Source organism: Hippocampus comes, unplaced genomic scaffold (assembly GCF_001891065.2).
Source record: "Hippocampus comes isolate QL1 unplaced genomic scaffold, H_comes_QL1_v1.1 scaffold25, whole genome shotgun sequence".
Lineage (NCBI taxonomy): Eukaryota > Metazoa > Chordata > Actinopteri > Syngnathiformes > Syngnathidae > Hippocampus > Hippocampus comes.
Genome location: NW_017804844.1, coordinates 1 through 18,551, shown reverse-complemented (window position 1 = coordinate 18,551; position 18,551 = coordinate 1). Strand labels below are relative to the sequence as shown.

The following is an 18,551-nucleotide window of genomic DNA, read 5'->3' as shown; positions in this document are numbered from 1 at the left end:
ATTTGGCCTTTGCTGCTTCTCTGAAGTCAAAGTTGGAAGCAGTGATGCCGGTAACGTGTTACTTAAAATGGCTAATGTAACACGTTAATTCTCTCGGTGAAATAATCTGACTACAGTCACTTTGCAAAGTCACAGTTTGCTCCTGCATATAGTGTCTATTATCAAATTTGGCAAGTAGACCGCAGGGAGCTCACTGACGCCATTTACGGCGTAGTGGTAGTTCCATTAACTGCCTCTTGAGGTCGCACATTTTGCAGTGACGACGCAATGATCGTCTTTGTTGCCTCAGGTGCGCCTCTACATGGACTGCGAGGAGTACCACATGGGCGACCTGACAGGAAGGTGGGCCAGGTTCACCTTGACGGTTGAGGGGGCCGAGGTAAGTGTGCTCGCATGACACAAAATGTCCGCTGTGTTCCCTACAAGCTGCACAGTCCCAATTCACAATGCAATTTTGATTGAGTAGTGAGGTTGGCTATGCGCCAATTCACCGACAGTACCAGTCCAAATTTTCCCAAATAAGTTTTTCTTTTTTTTTCCAAGCAGCTCAAACCCAATGGGGAAAAAAAAGTTCGTGAGGCTTTGCTGCTTCCCAGAAGTTAAAGTTGTAAGCAGTGATGCCGGTCACGTATTACTTAAAATGTAACACGTTAATTCTCTCGGTGAAATAATCTGACTACAGTCACTTTGCAAAGTCACAGTTTGCTCCTGCATATAGTGTCTATTCTCAAATTTGGCAAGTAGACCGCAGGGAGCTCACTGACGCCATTTACGGCGTAGTGGTAGTTCCATTAACTGCCTCTTGAGGTCGCACATTTTGCAGTGACGACGCAATGGTCTTTGTTGCCTCAGGTGCGCCTCTACATGGACTGCGAGGAGTACCACCGCGTGGCGTTCATCAGGAGCCGTCAGCCCCTCACCTTCGAGGCCAGCTCGGGTGTCTTCGTGGGCAGCGCAGGGGCCACGGGCCTGCCCCACTTTGTGGTGAGTTCGTCGACTCCGTGGCCGTTGCCTGCTTTACATTTTAAAGCTTCAACTGGTAATGCGTGAATGCAAAAAGTTGATTAAAGTCATGGAGAAACATGCCAAGAAGGTTTGTCTACCTCGTGGCTTCTTTCAGTGACTCTGATGTGGAATTTTTATGATCTCAGTGGCCTTTTTTTTTTTTTTTGTAACCAGATGTTGAAAACATCTTGATGCTTTTTCAAGTATCTGGCACAAGATTAGATGGCGTACAGGAATAGTACAACATATAGCGAGGGATGCAGAAATCCATGTTTGCATTGGGCCTGATTGAAAGGTTCGTCATGGAGAAGAAGAAGAAAGAGGAGAAGAAGAAATTGGGTTGGAGGGTGACATCACCCAGAAACACTGTGAACTATTTCTCGCCTACAACTTCATCTTATCTTCCAGACCCCCACCACCACCCCCCGGCTCCTCTTTGTTGGGTTCCAGCTGTTTGCGCTGGTGACTAACAATTCTGCCAAATGAGCCACAGATTATTGCCTCATAACATGAAATAAACTCGACCGAAGGAAAATACACTGACAAACATTAGACGAGCATAATCGGCCCAGCTGTTCATCACAAATTTTATTTCAACAGAAATGCGCTGCACCTAAAAGTTCAAGACAAATTTCACCAAAACAAATGTTTGAGAACAAGCCCTTCCAAAAGATTAAATGTACAAAAAGTGAATAGGATAATTATGACTTTGGGAACTTCCTTGTCTGTTCCCAAGATTCTATAATGGCTTGCTTGGATCAGTTTGGTGTGAAAGAACAACCTAATAAACGGACAAAACATTCCCGCATTGCTCATGGACGCAATGATAGCAGCGAAGGGATGTCAGTTGCGTCAATTGTGCCGCCCTGCGTGGGAAATGCCACGCTCGGCTCCCTGCTAATTGCTTGCAACGACTGATGGGAAACGGGGGGGGGGGGGTCCTCTACATGTAATCACCTTTCTTTCTTTCCTTCCAGGGCTCCATCCAGCAGCTGCTGCTCAAGTCGGATCCCACGGCCCGTGACGACCAGTGCGAGGAGGACGACCCTGACGTAAGAAGCGCGCACACGCGCGCGCGGGCTCCGTCTCCTGGCCAAAATGTGCATTGCAGGAATATCAATTGATGACTTTTGACCACAAAGTGTACCCCTCAGTTCTGTCATGTTTGCATAGCGATACCGCTCACCACGTCAAGGACAAAATAAATTCAAAATAAATGGGGAAAAATATAAATGCCACAAAGTGGTTATGTATTTTTCTTATTGTGTGTTTAAAAAAATGAACACAAAAATTTGATAATGATCTTTAAAAAAACATGTTTTAATGACTGATAGAAAGTTAAAAAATAAAATAAAAAAGTCAGCTCTTCACGTTTCACTTGTCCTCATCAGGTGTCTGGAAGCGGCGATGACACTTACGAGGACATGGAGGGAAAAGAGGAAGTCAAGAAAGTTGTGGAAGAGAAGGAGTACAAAAAAGTAGATGCAACACACACACACATTTGCTTGATAATGTAGCCTGTTTTCAGGTTTTTCTGTATTTCACACCATACTGTATGTCTTCACTTCATCACCAGGCTTTCGATAATCAGAAAAATAGCAACACTTGAATGTTCTGAGTTTTTTTTTAAACCTATTGAATTTGTCTGATATTAATAATATTCAAAGTGTGCCGGTAAAAGTGCACTCCCAATTGTTTTGCTTGTTTGTGATGAATGTACTACCTACCGGCATGCAGAAGGGCCCTTGATCGTGAACGCTGTTGCCATGGCGACAGAGGATGTACCATTCTTGAACACACAATAGATCATTGAATGGCCTCTATGACTCCGCCATTTTTATTGTACACTGTTCATAAAAGTTCCATGTCATTTTATTAGGAACTGCTGCCCCCAACACTCAGTAGCCCGGTCCGAGCACCCCCCACCGAGATGCCTACCAGTTATGATGATGATGAAACTGGAGACGACATGGAAGAGGCTTCTGGGCAGGAAATGCAGACGACCACACCCACGGGTAAAGAAAGACTATATGATATATCTATTTGTTTTTACGTTAGGTGGATAGTATTTTCATATTTTGACATTTTAACTCAGTTACAGTGCGACCAGTCCATTCAGCAACAGCAGCCCCCAAGTCCAATACTGTAAGTCCACAATCATCTTTCCAGACTCGGTGAAGCAGCATGAGGCTCATTGCCCCATTTTACTCTTGGCGTTTTGCTCAGTGCTTACCACAGAAATATGAACTATAAATATACAATAATTGAGTTCTTTGCACACGTGTGTCACAGATGTCTTCGGGACAAAAAGGTGAGAGAGGTGAGCCAGGTGCGCAAGGCCCCCCAGGACCTGACGGCCCACCGGGAGAAGGCTCGGAATTGGCAGGAGAACCTGGACCACGTGGTCCGCCGGGACCTCCAGGGCCTCAGGGCCCTCCTGGAGCCGCAGGAAAAGACGGACAGCATGTATGTTTTGCTGATGCGTGTTTTCACACATATGGTAAACAGAAAAGATGGAATAAAACACATTCTGTCACTATTTTTCTCTCCTAGGGAGCAAAAGGAGAAAATGGCACTCCGGTAAGTAAATTAGTATGTCATATGTTAACGCTACATGCGAACTGGGGCGAAATTCAGCCTTACATTACTTTAGAGTCGTTCATAAGAATCTTTGCTCTCATGTTTATTTATGTTTATTGAAAAGTCAAGAAAAACACACCTGGTGCTAAACATGAGCATACTGTGGTCCACCAGATCAAACGCTGCTGTAACATGATTTGCGTATCATGAGATGATTGTATTTCAGGGAGCCACTGGCCCTCCGGGATTCCCAGGCCTTGGAGGAGAGCCCGGACCCAAAGGAGAAAAAGTACGTTGACATGAAATTCCCCTTTGCGCAAAGAGAACATAAATGTCACTCAATATAATGTTCGATTTGCCTTCAGGGCGATACTGGGGTTGGACAGCCAGGCCTTCCCGGACCTCCCGGACCTCCAGGCCGCTTCTCCTCCAAATTCTTGGTAATAAGTTGTCATTTTGGTAATCTTAACATTTAGTTGTTGAATCATTTTTCCGCGTATTCTTGTCAGGAGGGCTCAGGCTCAGCTTTGGGCTTTGACGACTTGGACGCCGATATGGAGATCATTCGAGTGAGAACGAAGCCTCCGCAAAAAAAAAAAAAGAAAAATGACGTCACCACGTTGTTGCTGAGCTATTAATTATTTCCTCTGTCAGGGACCCCCCGGCGCTCCAGGACCCCGCGGCCCCCCTGGGATCCCGTCTGAGGAAGTCATACCTGGACCACCTGGACTTCCCGGGAAAGATGGAGAAAGAGGACAAACTGGACTTCCTGTAAGCCCATCAGCCTTTCATACAAACTCTTAAATGCTCAACACCTTTTAAAAATAACAAGTTTATTATTACAAATGGAACTCTTGCAGGGTACTGACGAGTGGTTTAGTGCTTCTGCTTCTGGTTCTGGTCAGGTATCACTGCTGGGTTCCATCGCATTGGATGAACCCGAAAGACACAATTTCTCCCAACTTTTTAAAAACAGGCCATTTGGTTCATCATTTGAACTGTTTGCAGCAATAATTCAATATGTTTGTATCAAACATATTGGAGATGTAGACGGTGAGCTTCAAAGCTTGGTTCAAAACATGGACTCAATGGCGGCACTTGTTGGGAGAAATGTGTCTTCATAAAACGCTTCAACTAACTGGAGGAATGCCCGTTTGGGATCTACAATTCCACAAAACCTTAAAAACTATGCTGTTGTTTTACATAAATATTGTACATCTTCTACACATTCCAAAATGTAGCAAAAAAATTGAAAAGGGGCAAACTGAATCCAAGATCTGTGTGAAATGTAAAAAAGTTACCATAGCGCCCCCCCGGGTGTGGTGTGGCACTGCGCCACTTGCCCCTAATGTTAATGGTCACTGATTCACAACAGCTTGCAGCTTCAATCAGTCAAAACATAGACTAACAATGGACAGCTTAAAAATAAATCAAGAAATAAATAACATTTGAAACTTTCAGGGAATGGATGGACACAAAGGAGAACAAGGACCTGCTGGAGAAAAGGGAGACACGGTGAAGTTGTCATTGTATAAATTTCAATTTTTTTTGTCGCTCAAATGCTGATCATTGGAATCAAACTTCCTCATTTGAATTCAACAGGGAGAACCTGGAGTAGACGGCCAACCAGGACCTAAGGTACATATTTATTTTGTGAATTGCAGGAAAAAAAATCGGAGTAATTTGAAGTCCACCCAAAAAGGTTTGTAATGCCTATAAATGCCACAAGGTGGCGGCAAAGGAAAAGCATAAAGGGAAAGCATTTTTTTTTCCCAAATTAGTACTTTGTCCCTTAATGCCACAAGATGGCGCCAGGTAAATATTTTTATATTGGACATGGCTTTGGCCTGAGTAAATAATGGATTATAAAAATCTGGAAATTCATGAAAGCTGAGCCACGGATGATCGGGGCGGGGTGGATGTTGACTGAACCTGATTTATGTGTGTTGTTTTGATCCACTGAAAAATGTTGTGCTTTATTTTGTCATATTCCAGGGAGATCAGGGCCCTCAGGGCTTCCCCGGACTTGCCGGCCCCGAAGGTCCAGAGGGCAGGGTTGGGCCCCAGGGTCCAGCGGGTCCTCCTGGACCACCCGGCGCCCCAGCCAAAGGCTTGCCGTTTGACATTGAGGTACATGTATAAGCCTCAGACCAGTGTTGTTTGGCAGCCATTTTAAATGTAGTCTTAGTTTTGTGGGCAAAAACAAAAGTGTTTGTCACATTTTAGTCATTCAATTGACCGCAGACGTGTTGCGTTGTGCCGGTGTGTGCCTGTGCCATACACACACTTTTCTGACAACACACTTTGATATTTTTCGGACCAGGATGGTTTGCCATCCTGATACAGTGGTCCTGTATCAGAACTGTTTCGGGTATGTTACTAGGATGAGAAAATGGGATGAATATATTTATACAATGTGTTTTCAACAGGGTCATCCAGGAGCTCCTGGACTCCGAGGACCAAAGGTAACAAACGCGCACGGCAACTTTAATATTTAATGACTACACAGGATTATTAATCATTCCCATTTGAAGTGAAACTGTACTCTGAGTGTGATTGGCCATGACTTGTGTTCAACATCATTTCGTTTGCCTCAAAGGGTGAAGAAGGCCCCCAAGGTCCTGCTGGAGAGCCAGGTCTTAAGGTGTGCGTCCAGATATGTATATCAGGAATGCATATTGAACATCATGCATGTTGTATGAGTGACATGTGGGTGCATTCATGACCAAATATCTTTTGTATGTGATAAATGCATGATGACAAATTTGTGTAATTCATGACGTGATGAATCCATGTTCGTGGTCATACATGTGAAATATGATGGAAGTGTTCAGTGCGATCGTTTAATAATACATAATGGTTGTTTGTGATCACACATGGCATGTCCTTGCCGTGTGCAGGGGGAGTCTGGTGATGCAGGTCCACCAGGTTTAGCAGGACCAGAGGGATCCAAAGGTTCTGAGGTCGGTGAATGCGCCACCTCAACGAAAAAAAGTCCACTTCCATGCCTTTCTGTGACTCCTCCAGTCTGTGTCCCTGTTGCACCCCGTTGAAGACACAGTGTGACACTGAGAGGGAAGTGGCCACTATTGAGTCATTATCAGGCGGCTATATCGAGACTGAAAGACTCACAGAAAGGCCCTTTGTAGGTCGTGATTTAATTCGGTTTGTGTTGCATTCAGGGTCTTAAAGGAGATCCCGGCGCTGTTGGACAAAAGGTAATAACCACACATGACTTGGGTTGACTTGTTGGCTCACTCACTCACTCGCCAACCAACCTGCTCCTCAGGGCGAGCCAGGACGCGATGGGCTCACACTACCTGGCCCTCCAGGACCTCCCGGACCTCCAGGACCCGTTGTCAACCTCAATGAAGTCAGACACGACCAATCGAGGCCGCTTAAGTCCAAAAGCTTTTGTTCATTCTCAATGCGCCCCCTCTTCTCCTCTTTCTCAGCTCCTACTCAATGACACAGACGGCGTCTTCAACCTCTCAGGGATTTTTGAGGCTCAGGGATCGGCTGTGAGTGTCACAAACACACCAAAAAAAAAGGATCAGAATGTGGTTGCAGTCCAGGAAAAGTTTCCAGTGTCGAAGACCATGCAGTGATCGTCTCTCCTCACTATCCGCAGGGAAAACAAGGCCCCAAGGGAGATCCAGGAGTGCAAGGTGTTGAAGGACCTCCAGGACTCAAGGCAAGTGTGCGCACACAATGCAACTTGAATGCACCACATTGGCCACAGGTGGGATCAAGCCATGTCAAAAATGGGGCAGCTGGTTATGCAAAATATTGAAGAGCAAACCAAAAACAAATACAATGACAGTCAAGTTATTTTTATTAGTCGCATAAAAAAAAAATCCAATTTTACATGAGTGGTAGTTATCACTTTAGATGTACCATATGTGCAGTACTTTTGTAAATATTTTCTCTTTAAAAGCATTTTCCCCCCAAAAAAAGATTCTAATCTTGTATAATTACATTTTTTCCCATGTAAAAATAGATTGTTTTCCCCCCCACAAGAAATATGACTTGATGTCTGTAAGATTGTTTTTGTAAAAAGATGACTTTTCTTGAGTTCTTAAATTATGACTTTTTATACGGGAAACCAAAATACGAAATTCTTATTTTTTTTTTCAATTAATATACATTAATTGTTTTTTCAGGGGCAAGTGAATCACTTTTTCCTTAAAAAAATATGACTTATCCCCTTCGAGACTTTTTCTGGTCAGTGTGGCCTTATGAGGCCTTCGTACAATTCATCACATGTCCACACGGTGGCAGCAGAGCATAAAAAAAAACAACTTGCCTCTTTTGTGACCTAAGCGATTTGAATCACTCAAAGCAGCCCTAGAATAGAATCTAATTGAATAAAAAAATGCCTCAGTGGCGAACACAGCACATTAACAATCATGTATTAGTGTCTGGCTTTCACTGAGTTTACTTTTGCTCAGGGGGAGAAAGGCGAGCCGGCAATTATCATCTCCGGAAACGGATCCACCTATGACCTGTCTGCTCTAAAGGGGGACAAAGGATACAAAGTGAGATTCAGAACACATTTCTTAAGACTTTTTAAGACACATTCTGAAGAGGAAAAACATCTATTTTCTACAATTGTCTGCAGGGCAACATCGGTGCAACTGGACTTCCCGGACCACTCGTGAGTGTTTGAATACTGCAACCATGATTGATGGCGATGCGTTCAAGGGCTGCAGGAATTGACCGTCTTTTACTGCCAAACAGGGACCGATCGGAATGCCAGGACCAAAAGGGGACATCGGCTTCCCCGGAAGACCCGTAAGCACTTGAAGTTCAACAAAAGTTTTTATTTCACTCACAATGAACTTCTCTTACAACAACAACAAAACTGCCTGAAGCCATTCGTGGCTTCAAATTGGATCGCAGCTGTTGTCTGTACTGCCTTTGGGCTAATTGACTCAGTCGTGTTTACACAAACGTTGTATTTGTGCACGGTGATAAGAGTGTGAAAAAAAAATTCCTTTAGGCATCAGTTTGTTTGGAGTCAATTGAAGGATTTATTGGCATTTACAAGCATGAGTCAATATTTACAAAACCGAATACACATGCTTGGTTTTAGAGCGTTAGCGAAGCCAGTACACTCTCAGGATACTTCATTAGCGACAGGAAATTTTGCATACGCATCTTTTTTTTTTTTAATCTATTTAATGCCGAACTCAATTAAATTGACAATGATCATAACACAACATATTTCACAATCATGTATTGGTGTGCGTGTGTAGGGTCGTGCTGGCGTGACGGGACTCAAAGGAGAGAAAGGAGAATCTGTCGGCAGACCTGTGAGTCACGGCGTGAAAAATCATTCTGAGAAAATATAAGTGAACCAAGTGTTCCAATCATTTCTTTTTGAATGCGGCTCCTTCTACAGGGACTCCCAGGCCCTCCCGGACGACCGGGCCGCCCTGGAATGTTCCGATGCCCCAACGGAGTAAGGAAGCAATTAAAAAAAATAATAAACAAAATTAATATATAATAAATATTCAATGTATGTAATGTTTAAACGTCAACCAAACAATGTCATTTCATTTAGCGAAACTCATCCCGATTAGCTTAATGCTAATGCCAACACCATAGAGGGGCTAACAGAAATTAGCGTCAAAGTTGCTGTAATTCTAAACCTTCAAGCTAACTCCGTTGCCTTTCTAGACTGTGTTCCCTGTCCCTGCCAGGCCCTTCTGCAAAACACCGGTCAGTCACTTTTTCGCGGACGATTAATATTTAAGACCAGATTGTCTTATTCTCTCATGTTTCATCTTGAATACATCTCGACTTACGAATAAAGTCCCGACTGACAGTTTCTGTTTCATCCCCCAGCTCAATCTCAACGGAAGCGCTGTGATCGGTAAGCAAAAACCGTCTGTTTCCCAACAACGATGGCGTGTTTCAAAATGGTTGTTTGTGATGAGATGGCTTTTTAAATGCAATCTCGTTTATGTCACGCAAGGTAACTATCAGGACGGGATGAAAGGACAAAAGGGAGAACGAGGAATTCCTGGCATCCCGGCGCCACCTAGTGAGTCCAAAGTTGCCACTCACTTTTCCATTTTTAAAATTCATATTTATTGCTCACAGCGTGCCTTAAAATCCGGTGCGCCTTGTGTGGGGTCATTACGGAAACATGTCGACACCAAGATGGCTCCTTGCTGGAGACATGCTTACAATGTTATAACTTGCATTTGGTTCAGTGAACTGTGTCGCTGCTTTATTAAATACGTTTTTGTTGCAGCTCCGAAAAAAGGAGAGCTATGGTGTTGTTTTTTTGAAACGCACAATTATTAATGGTTTTCACAATCTCAACAATTACAGCTACGTCTTTGTCCGTCTCGGCGCCTTCTCTTCTGCCATTCGACTCGAGAGACGTTCATGACCGCCTCTGAAAAACGTAAATTAACGATTACTTCAATGAAACTACGAGCATTGAAAATAATGCATCAAACAGAAAATCAAGCAAGGAAATCACAAAATAAATTCTGTAAGCCCCCCCTACAGAATTTATTTTGTGATATCCTCGTTTGTGAATACAGTACACAACAAATGAATAAATTAAACATTTCTGAGACAGTCCAGTCACATTTGACTGACATCTGATCGTTCTGTTGGTGCCACGCTCAAGGAAACGCCAAAATAAATTCTATAGGGGGGTGATAGAATTTATTTTGTCATTTCCTTGCTTGATTTTCTGTTTTGATGCATTATTTTCAAGTTTCATAATTGATGGAATCGTTAATTTACGTTTTTCGGAGGCGGTCATGAACACCTCTCGAGTCGAACGGAAGGTGCGTAGCTCCATCTAGTGGATGCATTGCGTCTTATAATGCAATATATGAAAAAAATTACAAAATAGGCCATTCATTGAAGGGTTGTTTTTTTTTTTTTTTTTTGTCTACACCATGTAAATTGGGTAGAGCGTAGCATCGAAGTTCGGTGGTCATTTTGAGTATTCACCATAAAAAAAGTGGGTTGAAATCCCTGTTGGTACTTTTTCATACCTAATCCAATTTTGTATAATCCCTTGTGTAAGTGTGCCTAGTGAAGTGTCTGAAGAATATTACATTTATTTCATTTTTTGTTCTCTCCGCATCAGACACTTTCAGAGGACGCTTGGTAAGTTCTAAATACATAAAAATGAGTGTTTCTTGTCAATGCCAAAACACTAAATCTTTTGTGTGGGTGTGGGTGTGTGTCAGGGAGTGAAGGGCGAACCAGGCATCGATGGAGAAAAAGGAGAAAAGGGCGAGTCAGGTTTGCCCGGGCAACCAGGTGCTCCCGGGAAACAAGGGCCAGTGGTGAGAGCCGTTGCCGTGGCAACCCAACCGCACCATGTTCGGATGAGACAACGCGGGGTTTGATGTCTTTTTGCCAACCCTCCAGGGACCCAAAGGCGAGTCTGTACTCGGACCACAAGGCCCCCGCGGAGAACCGGGCACCCCGGGCACGCCGGGCTATGGAAGACCTGGTCCAGCGGGACCCCCCGGACCTCCGGGGCAAACCGGAAGCTGGTCGTTAGGCTTTGGTAAAAAAGGTGTGTGGATCGTCATCATCTTACTTTGTATCCAATAAGCAGCAGCTTTGAATGACTTTTTATGTCTTGGTCAGATGCGCGTATCCCTGGACCACCTGGACCCCCTGGACCTCCTGGCCCAGCCGGAGCCCCTGGCCCACGTGGACCATTCGGAGGTTCTGCTGCTGTACGTTCAATGCGCACAAATCCTCACTGGATCGGATTACGTGAATGCAAATGTAGCGACTTCCAATTTCAGCTCTCAGTTTGCTGATGATCATCAGATTCCTGTCTACCCTTTATGGCCCCTTGCAAAATCATGAACGTGGATTGTGCTTTGGATTAGATTGCGAGAAATGGGTTTCATTTTCCCGACTCCGCTCTCAAATCTGAAAGCTTATAGATTTACGTGGCTATTTGAAAATGGCTTTAAAATGCAGTCAGGCCTGTTTCTGAAGGTGATGGTGTGTATTGGCAGGTGACTACGTTTTCCACAGTTGAGTCCATGATGCAGAAGACGGCCAGGGAGGCTGAGGGCATGCTGGCCTATGTCATGTCCACAGGAAGCCTCTTCCTCAAAGTGTCCAAGGGTTGGAAGGAGATCCAGGTGCGAGCATTTCCATTCTTAAAAATATCCTGTCCAAGGCTGTGTTAGTGCCGAAACCCCTCCATGTGCACAACTGAGACGGTCTTCAATGCTCCCTTCCCTCTAGCTCGGCAGTCTGCTCCAACTCTCCAGTAACATCCTCCCACAAGACGAGGTGCATATCAAAATATGATCTGATGATAAAATGAGTTTGGGACCTTGAAATATGAACGTGTTTTTTTTTTTTGTGTCCATTTAGCCTCGTGCTGCCCAGCAAATATCAGGCGGCACAATTGAACGAGTGCGCTCCGTCACTGACAGGGTGAGTCATGTTCACGACATTTCCTGTGTTGTAATTTTTTTCATCACATTGTCATTGCAAACCCGCCGCCGCACTTCCTTCAGCTCAACCTGGTGGCCCTGAATCAGCCGCACACGGGAGACATGACGGGGCTGGACACGGCCGACCGGCTGTGCTACGAGCAGGCCAAGGCCATGGGCCTCGCCCCCAACTACCGCGCCTTCGTCTCATCCAACAAGCAGGACCTGGTTCACGTGGTCTACCCTGGCTTCAGGGACACTCTGCCCATCACCAACCTCAGGGTGAGTCGACATCATTTTGACGAGTGGTCATCTTGTAAGATGCTCTTTTCATTATTGCACTTCATTTGAAAATTGAAAAAAAGAAATGTGGATTTAGTTCTCTGGGGTTTGTCAGTGGCTACGAATGTGTCTGACGCGTGATACCTCCTCACAGGGAGACGTGCTCTTCAGGAACTGGAAGTCTATCTTCACTGGCGAAGGAGGTGCCTTCAGCACCAGGATACCCATTTATTCCTTTGACGGACGCGACGTGATGGCCGATCCTTTCTGGTCAGGAAACCTTTTCCTTGTTACCATGACTATCGTGTCTTGGAAGAATAATTATTTGAAGAATGAATTATTTAATGCCTTCTCTTCCGTTCCACTCGAGAGGCGTTCATGACCCCCTCCGAAAAACGTAAATTAACGATTCCTTCAATGAAACTACGAAAACTGAAAATAATGCATCAAAACGGAAAATCAAGTGAGGAAATCACAAAATAAATTTTATAGCTCCCCCCTACAGAATTTATTTTGTGATTTCCTCGTTTGTGAATGCACAACAAAGAAATAAACACTTCTGAGACAGACCAGTCTCCTACATTTTACTGACATCTGATCGTTCAATTGGAGCTACGCTCAAGGAAATGGCAAAATAAATTCTGTCGGGGGGCGATACAATTAATTTTGTCAATCAAGCGAGGAAATCACAAAATAAATTCTATGCCCCCCCAACAGAATTTATTTGTGATTTCATTGAAGGAATCATTAATTGTCCTCGCTTGATTTTCTGTTTTGAAGCATTATTTTCAATTTTCGTAATTTCATTGAAGGAATCATTAATTTACCTTTTTCGGAGGCGGTCATGAACGCCTCAAGTCAAACTGAAGGAGCGTAGCTCCATCTAGTGGATGCAATTGTAGATTGCATTTTATAATCCAGTACGTCCAATATATGAAAAAAAATTACAAAATAGGCCGTTCGTTGAAAGTGCGCCTCATAAGCCAGTGCTCCTTTTGGTGCGGAAAATACAGTAATACATTTTATTTATAAGCGCCTTTCAAAAGACTCAGGGACACGTATTCTATGTTTTAAGAATCTTTTCAAGAAAGTAATCTTGGAACCCAATTTTTTTTTTTTTTTTTTTTTTAATGAGAAATAATATTTTTGAGAAAGAAAAACTCTTGGTTGTTCATCTGTGCGTGCCCTGCGATTGTCTGGCAACCGGTTCAGGGTGTCCCCCACCTACTGCCTGAAGACAGCTGGGATAGGCTCCAGCACCCCCCCCCCCCGTGACCCTTGTGAGGAGAAGTGGATCGGAAAATGGATGGATGGATGTTTCAATCTCAAAGTCAACATTTAAACGGGAACCATTTGGTACAAAATAAATTCCCGTTCTCTGGGTGCTGACAGGCCCGAGAAGAGCATCTGGCACGGCTCCAGCCCGCGAGGTCTGCGCCTGGTGGACAAGCACTGCGAGATGTGGCGCGCCGACCACGTGTCGGTGGCGGGCCAGTCGTCCGCCCTGACCTCCGGTTTGCTGCTGGGCCAGCAGACGCGGAGCTGCTCCAACGACTATGTGGTCCTCTGCGTGGAGACCCACAAGAACACCTAAGAACCGGTCCCCGAGGAGTCTGAACCCACCTTGAGGGCACAGTGCCGAGACCTCCCGTCCGTGCCGCAACGCGTCGTCCCTTTGGCACATAAAATGAAGCATTGCTGGGGCCAGTTTTCACTTTTTTTTGCCAACTCTGGTAGGGAATGTGCTAGATTTTAGGTTGCTGCACCTCTTGCTGCCCCAACCGAAGAGACCCTTTTTTTTTTTCTTCTTCTATGATCCCCCAAATCGTCACCAATTGTCCACTCCAAGGGAAGTAAAAGACAGCTCTTGAGGGCTGTTTTGTTTTGTTTACAGGTTGTCACGGAGATGTTTGAAGCAGTTTCCACTACTTTCATTGCGTCTTTCCATCAGACAGCCAGTGACCGATAAATTTGATGCACTGTACTTCATTTCTTTGCTAAATCTTCATTTTGTTTTCATTTGTGGTGTTGGCTCAGCACCGGGTTATTTAATTTAAATCCATTATTTATACTGTCAGAGCACATAAACATATGAAATCAGAAGAGAAAATCTAAGTCATGTAATTTATCATTTGTTGTTTGTTTGTGTGTTTTTCTATTTGTTTTGCTACTATCGTAGAATGGAGGTGAGTCGGGATGCTTATTTTGGAGGGTTCAGCCTTCCATGTGTCTTGCTATATATTTTCATGCTGAAAAAAATGGAGAAAAACAAATTCCAAGAATCGGTTGGTGCTTTGTTAAAAAGAATAAAGTTTTCTCATTTCATGACATCTGTGTGTGTGGGTGTTCTTTGTTGACGGTACAAAAGTCATCATTCAATTACGAAAACGACTTGTCAGCATCTCTTTGATGTCATAGCTCTTAAAATTCTTTACAGGTCCTAAAATTCATCCGTTATCTGAACTGCTTTATCTTCACGAGGGTCACGGGGCGACAATTTTGAGCAATGGTGTCCAAACTCGGTTCTCAAGGGCCGCTGTCCTGCCTGTTTTCCCAGCTCTCCCGGGAGCAACACTCTTGATTGAAATAATCAGGATCGTTCTCATGCTGCTTCAGAGCTGATCTTCTGAATCGGGTGTTGCAGCCGTGAGAGCTGGAAAACAGGCCCTCCATTTCCAGAGCTTGACATGCACGATTTAGTGTTCCATGAACCTGCCATGCATGTTTTGGGAGCGGAAAAAAAAAAAAAAAACACGCAGGCACGGGGAGAACTCGCAAGCTCAACACACAGGAAGTGCTAACAAGTCATCGTGAGAAAAGCAGCGTTTTCACACATGCAAAACTGACCACAGTGTCAGCCTTTTATTGTTGAATGCTGTCAGGTTTAAAATATAAATTGACAAATAAGCATTTCCAAAAAGGAAGAGAGGAGACGTCTCTTTGTTTTTGTTTGCGAGGAGAGTAGGAAGAAGGCTGCGCACATTTCTCCTAAACCTCGTTTTACCCGCTCTTGAGGTCCCTAGGTTACATGGTGAGGCCACTAAGGGGAAGTTTGTGGTATCAGCCAACTGACTTTCACTCCAAAGTACATGTTTCAATATTTCATCACATCCTTAGCAAATGCATAAGCCTTATAATCATTTTTTTAATACGTCAAAGCACTTTTGATACGTCAATTCAGCATATCTTGAGAAATGCAGAAGGGTCGCCTTGGTTGGTTTCCTCTTATCTGATCGTCAATTGTCAACAATAGGCTCTTTGGAGCCATGTCAAGTTCAGCACGTTTCGCACAGTAATATAAATGCAGAATTAAACATAAATCATATCGAAAACAACTGTTTCTAACTTTTCCTCCATCAAATGCAAAGCGAAATTAATGGTAACGCGACCGTAGTGCCAAATTCTGCGTCGTTCCAATAGTATATTTTAATCTCTGATGAGTGTCTTGTTAGTATAATTGTTTTTATTGACAGCCCGCTGCGCTTTTGTTGAGTAAATATTTTATTTTGAAGTGCCCCAAGCGGAAGTTGTTGCCGATGCACATTCGGGCTAACGCTGGACGCTGGATTATGCTTGACTGCTGGGGTTTAAAGTCCAAAGGTGAGCAAACACCTTTTCATCGATTTTCACCTATTCTGCCCGATTTGTTTTTCATGACTTTTATCGACGAGGACTTCGCCAAGAGAGGCTGCCGCGCACTCGAGTCGTTTTTGTCCTCTTGGTTCTCTTTCCGAAACATGTTTGGGTTTACGTGTTGCATTTCTTTGCTTGTTTTGTTTTGCTTGCCGTCGCTTCAATCGACTCCGCAAGCTAGCAGAAATGACGAACCCATCATCGGTGGGTCTCCTTCACAACCTCCTCTATTTCCACACTTCTCCCGAAAGGATTTATTTCTAATTTATGTACTATTGTGTCCATGCTCTTGTGAAGGTATACTGGCGCAAGATTTGTCCACGCCCAAAGAAAATCAAAATGCTTACATCGCTGCTTCCTACGTCAAGTTCTTGGAGGCGGCAGGAGCCAGAGTGGTGCCCATCATGTCAGTTTTGACAATTCAAATCACCGCCACCACCATTATTTTCATGATAAACTCTCTTTGCAGGATCAACCAGACCGATGAAGAGTACAGGAGACTCTTCAAGTCCATTAACGGGTAAGTATGGGATGCCAGATTGCAGATTTTATTTTATTGGGACAGATACAGGGAGCTGGAGACATTTCCACCGCACCGTGACATTTAGATGAAGCAGAGAAGAAGATTAAAACAAAGCAAAGAGACACAGGCCACTTCTGCTTCTGGCACATCAGAATTTTGTTTTTTTTTAAGAAGCCCAATTTTGTCACAAATTTTAGACAGAACAAATTGCGGATTGCCTCCTCTCATAGAGAATGGAGACTTGGCAAAATTTGAAGAAATTGTTTAAAAAAAAAAACCAAACACAAATGACTTTACTAATTGTCATTGTTGCACTTGTGTGACCGACCACCAGTGTGCTTTTTCCCGGAGGCGGGGCCAGCATCTTCTCATCGGGCTACCAGAGGAGCTCCAAGATCTTCTACGAGATGGCCCTGGAGGTAGTCGGGTGATCGCGCAACAAAGCGGGCTGGCCTTGGAGCCTAATATGTCAAAACGCACGTATGTCGCCTGCCGCAGGCCAATCGGAGAGGCGACTACTTCCCCATCTGGGGGACGTGCCTGGGCCTGGAGCAGCTCTTCCTCTTGACCAACGGCGTCTCACTCCTCACGCGGACAAACACCACTGCCGTGTCCTTGCCGCTCAAGTTTACCAAAGGTAAGAGCAAGCAATGTTGATCGGTCGTTGACATTGGCATCGACCATTTTCTTTTTTTTCCTTCCTCCCCCAGAGGCCAAAGGTAGCAGAATGTTCCAAGGGTTCCCCCCTGAACTCATGGATGCGTTGGCCTTGGAACCTCTCACCGAGAACTCGCACCGCTGGAGTTTGGCCATGGAGGTAACGTATTTTCACGACCGTACGGCGTACCGCATTAAAGAGGCGCTGTGTCAGTCACGGATGATATTTCTGGATTGAACCCAAACGTAACACGTGCTGGATTATTGGACGCAGGCATGAAAAAAACGTACGTTAGCTTAAACAATACGGGAGCATGCATGCACGCTAGCATATGTCAAGTCTCTTTCTCTTAAAAATCTTGTTCCTTTATTTTTTTAATTATTTTTTTTAGGCGTTTAACAGCAGCAACACACTGACCTCATTTTACAAAGTTCTCTCCACCAACACAGACGGAAAAACGGAGTTTCTGTCCACGGTGGAAGGTAGGATTGACTTCAATGTTGTGCTTCTCCTCCCTTTGTGACTGATGGAACGCCTTGTGTCCTCTCTAGCGTTCGATTACCCCATTTACGGCACGCAGTGGCACCCGGAGAAAAACGCCTTTGAGTGGAGGCGGCCGTTTGTGGCGCACACTCCCTCGGGGGTGCGCGTCACCTTCTTCATGGCGGAGTTCTTTGTGAGCGAAGGTATGGAAGCGGCTCTCGCTATTGCCTCCTCCGTCTGTGTGATATCAATTGAGTAGTTGATGTCGGGTGCTTTTGTTTTATGTGACGTCACAGCCAGGAAGAACTTCCACCGATTTGCCACAGAGGACGAAGAGAACCAAGCGCTCATTTACAACTTCAGTCCTGTGAAAAGCAGCGCAAAGAGCATCTTTGAGCAAATCTATTATTTCTGACACCTTTGCACAACTGCTGCCATCATGCAGAAATGTTTACTACACCTCATGAAATGCACAAATAGTTGACAAAAGCATCAACGACACTTTGTTCTTCCCGCGAAGGAAAATTGAAAGCAAAAGTAATCTACAAAGAACTGAATTCGGTTTAGGGCTTTGGAAAATGAAGCGCGTCACAACAACGTAGTTACTTGCCACTAGATGGCGCTAGAACTTTATGTTGTGTTTTAGCTTGGACACGAAACAGAATTTTCTTTATCCTCGGTGAATGATAAAGATAGGTTAAAGAAGTCTGGATGCGAATTCGTAAGGAATTGTACAAGAAACGTTGAGTTAAGTTTTGTGTGTGTACAACTGCTGCCGTTTATGCTACTCGGAAACAATTTACGGTAACGCAACACAGGTTATGATGGAAGAGAAACATATTAAGTATGACTTCAAATAATGGAAGAAGTGTAAAACCGATGTCATTGTTTTAATTTTTTTAAAATGTCATTCACACGTGTTGTATTTGACTTCAAGGCGTAG

At 44.2% G+C, this 18,551-nt stretch overlaps 2 protein-coding genes across 4 annotated transcripts; both read left to right on the top strand.

Annotated features, from left to right (window-relative positions):
- Positions 1-44: 44 nt before the first annotated feature.
- On the top strand, positions 45-14,637 carry LOC109518464 (collagen alpha-1(XVIII) chain-like). Its single transcript, XM_019874296.1, has 41 exons — positions 45-50; positions 290-379; positions 853-984; positions 1,983-2,057; positions 2,397-2,483; positions 2,885-3,020; positions 3,101-3,150; positions 3,298-3,471; positions 3,559-3,585; positions 3,812-3,874; positions 3,951-4,025; positions 4,095-4,154; positions 4,240-4,356; positions 5,047-5,100; positions 5,188-5,223; positions 5,581-5,715; positions 6,015-6,050; positions 6,185-6,229; positions 6,486-6,548; positions 6,768-6,803; positions 6,875-6,958; positions 7,041-7,106; positions 7,217-7,279; positions 8,037-8,123; positions 8,207-8,242; positions 8,326-8,379; positions 8,844-8,900; positions 8,990-9,049; positions 9,268-9,309; positions 9,436-9,463; positions 9,566-9,634; positions 10,706-10,725; positions 10,809-10,907; positions 10,993-11,143; positions 11,218-11,309; positions 11,601-11,729; positions 11,836-11,883; positions 11,968-12,030; positions 12,114-12,311; positions 12,466-12,581; positions 13,704-14,637. The coding sequence occupies exons 1-41, from the start codon at positions 45-47 to the stop codon at positions 13,903-13,905; spliced, it is 3,261 nt and encodes a 1,086-aa protein (XP_019729855.1). The 3' UTR covers positions 13,906-14,637.
- A 1,192-nt stretch (positions 14,638-15,829) lies between these two features.
- ggh (gamma-glutamyl hydrolase (conjugase, folylpolygammaglutamyl hydrolase)) lies at positions 15,830-18,433 on the top strand. 3 transcript variants are annotated; one of them, XM_019875418.1, is made up of 10 exons: positions 15,842-15,911; positions 16,122-16,148; positions 16,242-16,350; positions 16,414-16,464; positions 16,802-16,886; positions 16,966-17,104; positions 17,178-17,284; positions 17,517-17,607; positions 17,677-17,811; positions 17,905-18,433. In XM_019875418.1, exons 1-10 carry the CDS (start codon positions 15,848-15,850, stop codon positions 18,021-18,023), a joined length of 927 nt encoding a protein of 308 aa, XP_019730977.1. In that variant the 5' UTR covers positions 15,842-15,847; the 3' UTR covers positions 18,024-18,433. The 3 variants fall into 3 exon arrangements, with proteins under 3 accessions (XP_019730987.1, XP_019730977.1, XP_019730969.1); XM_019875428.1 differs by lacking the exon at positions 16,122-16,148 and having other exon boundaries at positions 15,830-15,911; XM_019875410.1 differs by having other exon boundaries at positions 15,850-16,148.
- The last annotated feature ends 118 nt before the right edge of the window (positions 18,434-18,551 follow it).